Source organism: Trypanosoma cruzi, genomic scaffold (assembly GCF_000209065.1).
Source record: "Trypanosoma cruzi strain CL Brener 1047053517115 genomic scaffold, whole genome shotgun sequence".
NCBI classification, from domain to species: domain Eukaryota; phylum Euglenozoa; class Kinetoplastea; order Trypanosomatida; family Trypanosomatidae; genus Trypanosoma; species Trypanosoma cruzi.
The window spans coordinates 171,381-180,460 of NW_001849496.1; the positions used below are offsets into that span (position 1 = coordinate 171,381).

General features: G+C 47.7%; 4 protein-coding genes across 4 annotated transcripts, besides 17 other annotated features; all 4 read right to left on the reverse strand.

The window, feature by feature from the left end:
• Tc00.1047053511411.8 (hypothetical protein, conserved) lies at positions 1-1,677 on the reverse strand (the record flags this gene model as incomplete). The annotated part of the gene is made up of 1 exon (XM_800725.1): positions 1-1,677. A coding segment is annotated over one exon (1,677 nt), but the record flags the coding sequence as incomplete, so codon positions are not given.
• Positions 1-5,658: a sequence feature (heterozygous, Esmeraldo-like haplotype).
• Positions 1,835-1,857: a microsatellite.
• Positions 1,961-1,986: a sequence feature (AT_rich).
• Positions 2,017-2,038: a microsatellite.
• Positions 2,039-2,066: a microsatellite.
• Positions 2,233-2,266: a microsatellite.
• Positions 2,290-3,210, reverse strand: Tc00.1047053511411.16 (hypothetical protein, conserved; the record flags this gene model as incomplete). Its single annotated transcript, XM_800726.1, has 1 exon — positions 2,290-3,210. The coding sequence occupies one exon, from the start codon at positions 3,208-3,210 to the stop codon at positions 2,290-2,292; it is 921 nt and encodes a 306-aa protein (XP_805819.1).
• Positions 3,380-3,410: a microsatellite.
• Positions 3,451-3,470: a microsatellite.
• Positions 3,591-3,630: a sequence feature (A-rich).
• Positions 3,939-3,971: a microsatellite.
• Positions 4,469-4,519: a sequence feature (AT_rich).
• On the reverse strand, positions 4,925-5,314 carry Tc00.1047053511411.24 (hypothetical protein, conserved; the record flags this gene model as incomplete). Its single annotated transcript, XM_800727.1, has 1 exon — positions 4,925-5,314. The coding sequence occupies one exon, from the start codon at positions 5,312-5,314 to the stop codon at positions 4,925-4,927; it is 390 nt and encodes a 129-aa protein (XP_805820.1).
• Positions 5,659-6,948: a sequence feature (haploid, Esmeraldo-like haplotype).
• Positions 6,210-6,241: a sequence feature (C-rich).
• Positions 6,592-6,640: a microsatellite.
• Positions 6,949-7,486: a sequence feature (haploid, non-Esmeraldo-like haplotype).
• Positions 6,979-7,046: a microsatellite.
• On the reverse strand, positions 7,354-8,700 carry Tc00.1047053511411.30 (amino acid transporter, putative; the record flags this gene model as incomplete). Its single annotated transcript, XM_800724.1, has 1 exon — positions 7,354-8,700. The coding sequence occupies one exon, from the start codon at positions 8,698-8,700 to the stop codon at positions 7,354-7,356; it is 1,347 nt and encodes a 448-aa protein (XP_805817.1).
• Positions 7,487-9,080: a sequence feature (areas not merged during assembly with more than two copies in the genome that could not be assigned to a particular haplotype).

Genomic DNA, 9,080 nt, shown 5'->3' on the forward strand with positions numbered 1-9,080 from the left:
TTCTCTCCCGTATGGTGTCTGGTGTAATCCCGCCTCCATCAAGGCAAGTTGAAGACGGAACCGTGGGTCTTTCATGATATCGTCCACCGTGTACCCGTGCACATTGAACTGCGAAGCTTCCGAGAATGAAACAAAGGGCACACTCTGTTGACTAGAGGTGGTAGGCTGCAGAACTCTTTCGGCATCATACGTCACCCCCAGACGCCTCTCAATGCCTTTAAAAAACGTCTCCAATGTTCGTTGGTGCGCCTTGCGTAATTCTTCCATTTCTTCTTGATGCTTCTTGCGTAAGCGACACTTTTCTTCGTATTCCTTCTTTCTTTCCTCCACGCGTTTTGCGTTGTGATCCTTTTGAATGGCCTTCTTCAGTGCATTCTCCTCCGCCAGCGCCTGCTGGACAACACGCTCCTTCTCTTGGAGCTCGCGCTGCTCTTCCTGGTACTCCCTCAATCGCCGTAGACGCTCCTGAAACTCCGCCTCGCGAATGCAAAGTAGCTTCTGATGCTTTTCATCCTCCTCCATTTTTTTAGCCTCTTCCTCGGCACGGCGTGATGCGTCCTTCGCCTCACGGGCTATACGGAGCCTCTCCAGCTCTTCTTGAGTCTTCTGTTGACGTTCCTCACGCATCCTCGCCTCTTCACTTATGGCGTTCCGCATCTTCATGATCTCCTCTTCCGCCATCACAGCCTTCTTAAACGACTCCAGAAGTTCCGTAGTCCGTTTCTTGTACTGAAGTGTGACTGAGCGCATGTACACTCGTCCTCGTTTCTGCCGAAGTGCCTCATCTACGACGCGTCTCGCCGACATCTTCGAGAGGTGCGGAAGAGCCCGCTGTACGCGGTCGTATAACTCCTCCGAGATTGCAGCGGCGGTAGTGCCGGACTCCACTTCGCTGTCGTACGTTTTTAATATCAATGACACAGTGCGCAAATCATTTTGGGACTGCAATACCGTCCCGACCCTCCTGTCGGTGCATGCCGCCGCTTGAGACGTGGTGTTTTCCCCTTCTGTTTGCAGGGCATTCCGGTACGTCTCCACCAGAGCAGCATTTATCTTGCCATCGATGGACTCGCAAATCCCGTCAAATGTCTTCATCGTTGACTGGATCAACCTCTGAAGTGTCTCCATTGGGCTCTGCTGGTCCGTCTCCCCGTTCGCCTCCCCGCATATCATCTTTTCCGCCTCTACGTCTGTCACCTTCTTCTCCAGAAGCTCCTTCCGCAACGCTGAGATGCTTTCTGAGAGTGTCCGCAGCGCTTCTTGAGACGGCTGGTTTTTCTGCTTGTGCAGTTGCTCAAGTTCCTTCCGTATACGCGTGACACGTTCACTCAGATAGCCTAAGAGTTCATTTTTTTGCTCCTCCTGCTCCGCCAGCTTGTTTCTGAGTGACTGCGGCAACAAGTGCGCACATGAGGCGTAAGCCTTACTCAGCTCCAGGTCGCGCGATACGGCCTCCCGCTGGAGAGAAGTCCACTCCGCCAACCATCGTCCTCCACGTTTTGTCGTTTCCGCTGATTTTTTATGGGCGTCCATTTTGGAGCGAATGCGCTGCAGCGTCTCTTTGCCCTGCTGTGCCCTTGCCCGCCATTCCATGAGCGCCGCCTCCTGGTCTTCGACAGAGGAGGCAATCATGTGCGCTCGGTGACGCAACGCCACCGATTTCTTCGGCGGCGGCATCCGGCCGCACTGTTGGATGGAGAAAGCAAACAAAAAAAAAAAAGAATAAAATGCATGGAGCAGGAGTATACAACTACAGCCACACGGGCAATAAGCCAACACCCATTTCCGCCCTCCACACACACACACACATGAAGAGGGACAGAAGAATTCAAGTAAGAAGAAGAAGAAGGAGAAGAAAGATTATAGGAAGAAAGGAGAGAAAGAGAACCCATACACACACAAACCCTCACGGCATAAAACACATGCCACTTGTACAGGGAGACCTCCTAATAAAAGCCCGTAATATATATATATATTTATATTTATGTATTGAACAGTAAAGGAGAACAGCATTGGAAAAAAAAAAAAAAAAAGAAGGAATAATAATAATAATAATAATAATAATATATTTAAAAAAAAAAAAAACAACAACAACAGAATGAGGGTCCAACAAAAATTATAACTCCCTCCCCCCCCCCCTCCCCCGGAGAATTGGTATGGAGTCAGAGAGGTCAACACCACTCATGCTCGCTCGCTCACCACCCCACCCTTCTCCTTCTCCACAAAAAGGCGAAAAAGAAGAAAAAAAAAAAAAAAAAAAGAAGAAGCAGACACAAATATGGGACGCAACTATTCCGTTGTTGTGCATGGATTACTGAGAACGAGTTTTCCTTCAGAATTTAAATGGCAGTCCACCCTGCCCGAAGACAGTAGCTCCTTGCTTTCGTCCGATATACCTACAGGCATTAGTCGACGTATCTTTTCATGTGCCTCTTTTGTGCAGCAGCAGAGATTACGGATGCAGAACTCAGCCCATTCCACCATGCCAGGGTTTTCCTCATCAAACCGCGTACTCGTGAGAACTGCTGCGAGAAGTGCCGAATTGCTTACAATGAACGAACAGGCTTCAACATTGTCAAGGGTAAGATTCGCCATCAGACGCATATGTTCTGTTCTGTATCCTTCTTGAAAAAATGCAATTTCGTGTTCACGTGGAATGCTCAGGGCGTCCTCAATGTAACTCAATACATCACGTTCCATCAAATACATTTGAAGGGCTTTTACCAACCGGGGGTGACTCACCAAAATAAGACAGAGCAACTCCACGGCAACATGGGACAAGTGCGCCCCCGTTTCCAGCCACGCCTCAGACCCATCACGAAACTCCTCTACACTGCTGTTTCGTGGAATACTATCCGTATCCATAAACTCCGCACAAGTGCTAGATGCTTCACTACAAGTCTTATCATTCCCAGAGGCGTACTTAGCCTTCAGATGTTTCCCTGTACGGCGTACTATATGGGGTGCAATGCTTAGTGCGAGGTCAGCCATTCTTTGCAGGACCCGCTGAAAATGAAGCATCTCCTCACCCTCCTCACGCTTGGCTTGAAACGCAGTTTTATCAACCGCTTGCTCCAATTTAAACTTCAAAGCGTAATTCCGCAATTCGCTATCCGTTTCACATAAAATCAGCAATGAGTCCACCTTTGCGCTTATAAGCCGGAGTACCTCAGCGTCAGCATCCTTAATGGAGACATCGCAGCCAGACATTTTCTTTTCTCCCTATTGCCCCTATAAAAGTGAAAAGAAGACATGAATATGCATAGAGAGAAAAGAAATAAAAAAAAAAAACAACAGTTTACCGAAGTCATGACACACACGGTTGTAATGACATGTTCCTCCTTCAGACAGGGCTCAAATTAATCACCCGATTTCTCCATCTCTCTCTCTCTCTCTCTCTCTCTCTCCCTTTTAAGAGATGCGCTTTCATGTGAACCAACAAACCCCTCCTTTTTTTTTTTTTTTTTTTTGTGAGGGCCACTGGCGCTCTGGCACGCCCCACTACCGCATCCAACGCAGCATTCACAGCAACAGTACCGGGACTCCACACAAAAATGCTTTGGGTATTGCAATCACATCTTTTGGACGCCAAATAACAAGGAAACAAAAAAGAAAAACAAAAAAAAAAAACGCAAACTCACGACAAACTCCCATGCATTCACAAGCAAGACGGTCCAAAAAGTTTTCCTGCAAAGCACCAGAGAGGTGCAATTCAAATATAGCCGCATTGGACACGACAGGCGTATCGTAACTTGAGACTACTGTGAAGAAACTCGTTTTATCCGTGTCGGTGGCGCTAAGAAAAGCGCATTTCCAACTAGAAGTGAGGGCCACACAATTTTTTCCGGAAGCCGAGCAGCGCACCGCCACCCTTCGATTTTACTCGCCATTCAAAAAATTTCGTTGACACACCCGACCTTTAAAGTAGAGGCACCTTCAGAGAGAGAGAGGGAGAGAGAGGGAGAGAGAGAAAATAGGGCGGGGAAGAGGAATAAGAGGACAGGCCGCATGCATGCATGAGCCTCAAACATCGGCCGATACAAAACAAAACAAAAAGGACACAAAGACAAAAATAAATTGGCGGAAGACGGCTCCAACGCAATGTCAGCTATTTTTTTTTTTTTCTCCTTCTCTCTCTCTCAGCTTCTCCTTCACAGAATGCATCCGATAACGGCAGGGGGCGACTTGACTGTGGCCGAGGGAAAAATGAATAAATCGAAGGATTTTGTTCAGGCAGTCCCCTTCAGGAGCGGGTTCGCTCCTCCTGCACATGTCCCCCCATGTTGCAGTAAACCCGCCAAACATCACCGGCAATGGAAGAACATGTCATTCATGCCGTCCCCCCCCCCCTTCCCAACTTCCCCGCCATGAATGAGAATTCAAAGAGAAGACAAAATAACAACAACAAGAAGAAAAAATAAAAACTTTTATTTCTTTTTTTCTGGTAGAAAAAAATTGATTCTCTCCGAATTATATAACTTTTTCTTTATTATTATTATTTTTTTTTTTAAATAAATTTCTTCCCTTCTTTCAGAGCTGCGGGCCGAAAACCCGTTTTTCATCCTGCGGCCCCCCTTCTGTACACGATGCCCACAATCTCCTCGGCTCCACCCCCTCTCGAGCATACGTCATGAAAAGACCGGGTATCCACACAAACCGTAGGACAAGAAAACCGCAATGGTGGAGCAAACACGGTGGATGTGCACAATGACAATAAATACCAGTCCTAATAAGACCACCCAACAATCAACCGACCCACACACACATACATTACACGACACAATCAAAATCCACACAACGTCAAACAAACTAGCAAAAAAAAAACGGAAGGAATAAAAAACTAACACCGTATCCTCCTGCGGTGCGTCCTCCTTGTGGAAGGAATACCACTCCTCGCCTCTGGAAAGCCGCTAAAGGGGCCTACTTACTTCGGTCGGTTGTGGAAACGTGCTCCAACGCCTCGAGATGACGACGAGGCGGGTAAAGAAGGAGCATCTTTTACTTCCTGCAGTTTCACTCCGGATGGGTTCGCCTCTAGGAGAGCCCGGCCTGGTCCATCTACGTAATACTTCGGGTTCGGGCACGACGGGACCTCGCAGTAGATGGGAAGCGTCGCCACCCACTCACCCGAGGCGCGAAATTTATGTCCACAGGGGCACTGCCACTCCCGCTCCTCGAATAAGGTGTTTGTCATCTGCATTGCCCGATCAAAGGCCTCTTTTAAGGAAGGCGGGGCACCGGACGAACTGACGAGGACATTCCTTGCCTTTTGCCCCGCCTGACGAGAGACGAATGTCTTAATTTTGTCAAGCATCCTCTTCAGCTGGTGAGGCACACAGACAAGAGAAGGAGACAGAAATGAAAAAACACACTCACAAAAAAGAAATTTGCAGGGAGCAGCAGCAGCAGCAGCGACGGCGGCAGGACATGAAAAAAACCCCAAGAGAACATCTGGCCCTCTTACACACAGCGAGCCTCATCCTCGGCAGAAAAGGGCAAAAAAAAAAAACACAAACAAACAAACAAAAACTGGAAATAAAAGGCGCCATTTCACCGCGAAGGCCCACCCTTTCCAGCCGACGGAAAAAAAAAGTCATAACTCCACTTGGCCCTCATCCACGCACGCCTCGCGCTCATGACAAGAACGTATCTGAAGTTCACTTGTGTCCGTTTCGCCTCCGAATGCTTGGCCGCCTCCAGATCCTTCACATCAATTGCATAGGGATGGCGATGACATCGACAACACCGCCGGAACATCAGAAATAAAAAAAACAACACAACTCTCCACTTCCCAAACACCCTGTGCTTTGGCCTATTGAATGAAACTCCCTTCCACCACCACCACCACCAATACCGGCAGCAACAGACTGTCAAGAGAAACAACAAGAGAAAGAAAGCAACGACAATCATGTAGCACATACGAAGGAGGATAAATAAAAGTGACAATGCGAGTTCATACCCACCACAAAAGATGTTTCATCTTATTAACGAATAAACCCATCATTTCAATCAACGGAAGGAAGTAAAGAATGAAAAAAAGCTCCACACAGCAGAAAAGGGAGGGAGAAAGGAATAGAGAAAGATAGAAATAGATAGATAGATGTATAAATTTACTAAATACCCAAGAAGGTTAGCATCGATACACATTAAATGCATAATGCAACAGCCAGGCTCAAACAAACAAACAAAAGGAATATTTATTCGCTGCACCCCCTCCCTCCCTCCCCTCCCCTCCCTTCTCTCATTATTGTCCAGAAAAGACAAAACAGAGAGTCCCACAAACTGCACACAATTCAGAACACATGGCGGGGTGTGGGGGGTGCTGCCACCACTCACTCCTTCAAACATACATACCCATCCAATGAGTTCATATACACCAACAATTCCCGGCTGTGTGCTAAAAGAACCACGACTCCGTTCATTGTGGGGGATTCTCTGGCGGTTGTGGTGGCAGGGGGTTGGGGGGGATGTCATTACGAAAATCTTCGGTCCCGCAGTGGCCGACGACAACAGCAACAAAAAGACCATGCCGGAATACACAACGGCTGCCCATTCACAAGGCTCTCCACAGTGATCCAGGAAGAGAAGTAAAAAACAAAACAAAACAAAACAAAACAAAAAAACAAAAACAAAAACAAAAATAATATCTCTTGTTGTTTTCATTGTTATATTTATTTTCTCCACACCTCATTTCATTTTATTTCCCTTTTTTCTCTTCTTAAATTGTATCTCTTGTTATTTCCATTTATGCGCCCCGCTGGGCACATTCCAGCAGGGGCGTATGTGGGGAGGTGACGGCGGGAGGTCATAGGCGGTTTCACGTGCGCCAACTCAAAGAAACAAACAAAAATGAACCCCCTTCCACTCCGTCTCCTCCTCAGCGCACGCAGCACTAAAAAAAAACAAAACCCCCTCAAAACAAAAACAACAACAACAAAAACATTAGCCATCGAACATCACCCACACGCGCTCACATATAAAAACAAACAAAACAAAACAAAACAAAAACAAAAAAACAAAAAAACAAAAAAAAAAAAAAAAAAGAAGGACATCAGCAATATGAAATCACATACAAAGCAAATAAAAAAAAACAAAATAAATATACATCCATACATAAACCGTTCATAAAAACCACTAAAAAAAGTGTAAAGCCTCTTCATAAAGGAAATACTCATATACTCAGCAGCTCACACACACAAAAAAAACCCCAACAAAACCCCCCCTTAACACATCCACACACACACACACGAAGAAAAAAAAAATATTAATTAACATTTTTGTCCCTTGAACCTAAAAAATATAAATAAACACTACGATTCCTTAGTCATTCTCCACAAAACAGGTGTCAACTCATTACCGAACCACACCATACAGGCTGGCCCCTGTGCCAAAGACAACCGCAACCACACCAGCCATGAGGAGAAGGTACGTGCAAACATAATTCACGATTCCCACGGTGCCCAGACTCCAGTTCCCACAATACATACGGTATAGCGCCGGCAGGCAGAAGCCGAGAGTGCCGCCACAGAAACTGCCCAGCAGCCCAAAGACGGTGTTCAGCACGGGAATAAAGAGCCCGAGCAGCAGTGCGCAGAGAGCCATAACTCCACAGAAAAGGCAATTTCTCCATGCAGGGATCGTGGCCACATCCCATCCAATGATGTAATAGCAGCAATCGCGAGCGGGCTGCATGCACAGCGCAAAACCAACGCAAAGCTTCAATACAATTCCTGCGTATGCAATGGCCATCAACACATCACGTCGGACATCATAAAACACGAGAACAGTGTCCGTCACCTCGTCCCCAAAGTCGGCGTAACCAAAAAAGCCGGCAACAATGTACGCAATGCAACACAAAGACATGCTGCAGGCTGTGTGGAGCGTCATGCGCCTCGCGCTCGGCTTGCGCATTTCTCCAAAGATGGAGAAGCAATTCATGTGGCACAGGTACGAGAACATGAAGATGGAAAGGCCTTCGATTGCCCCGTTGCCCGACTTGAACATGGCGACATCATCACGAAGTTTTCCGCCTCTAAATCCATGCTGAACAGAGTGCACAACGATGCAGGCAATAAAATAGTAGATGCAAATTACCCCGACAGCAGAGGCGTAGCGCAGGGAGTTAATCTCCTTCGGCAGTGACAACGAGAACATGCCCACAAACCAGATTGCACTTGTCACCGCGCGATTGCCAGCCTCGGAGCGCCAAAACTCCGGCAGGGACGGATCGGACAGCACGGGCTCAAGGAGACGGCCAATGGCTATGACATATCCCACACAGGTGCCAAAGGTGAACAACCACGTGAGAACCACCGTGAAGTGGTCCCACCCCCGGCCAAACAGTTTCTTTGAGAGCTCCGCGTATGAATTATAGCCGGTCATCTCCACAGCCTGCATCATCAGGCCGACCGAATAGACAGTGCACACCGTCACCAGGACAAGAAGGATGATGGAGAAGGCGACACCACTCATCTGAAAGCCCGCGGCCAGGCTGATCACCCCGCCACCAAGCGTGGCGCTCGCAAGGTTAAACGTCGTCGACAAGAGACCGCCATAGGGAATTATGTTTGTGAAACAACGCAGGGCACCCATTCCGGAGCTCGTGCGCCTCCACTTCACCCCGCTGCCATTTTCACTCCCCAGTTGGGGCACCACGACGGGATCGTTTCCGGGAGCAATATTGCCACTCCCGGTGCCCATCTCGTTTGCCAAGAAATCTTCTGAAAACCCTTGCTGAACAATTTGGAGTCTTCTGAGTCACTCTCTAATCACTCTTCTTTCAGAGAAGCAGGGAGCAGAGCAGGCGGGCACACATACACACAACACAACCAATAAAGACAACGAGGAACCCGGCTGGTCAGATGCGACCCTCTCAGTCTCTCTCCGGCGTGCATACACCCCAAACACTCTCAGTCAGCACTTAATTAGTTGCCTTTCCCTGCTACACTCGGCACTTGCGCCGAACAACACTCAATAATTAAAAACAAAAACACTTTGGTGGCGGTTTCCTTGTGCACCAAACAAATATTCAGCTCTGCGGCAATTTTTCTGTCCTTGACGAGCGAGAAAGAGCCTCGCCA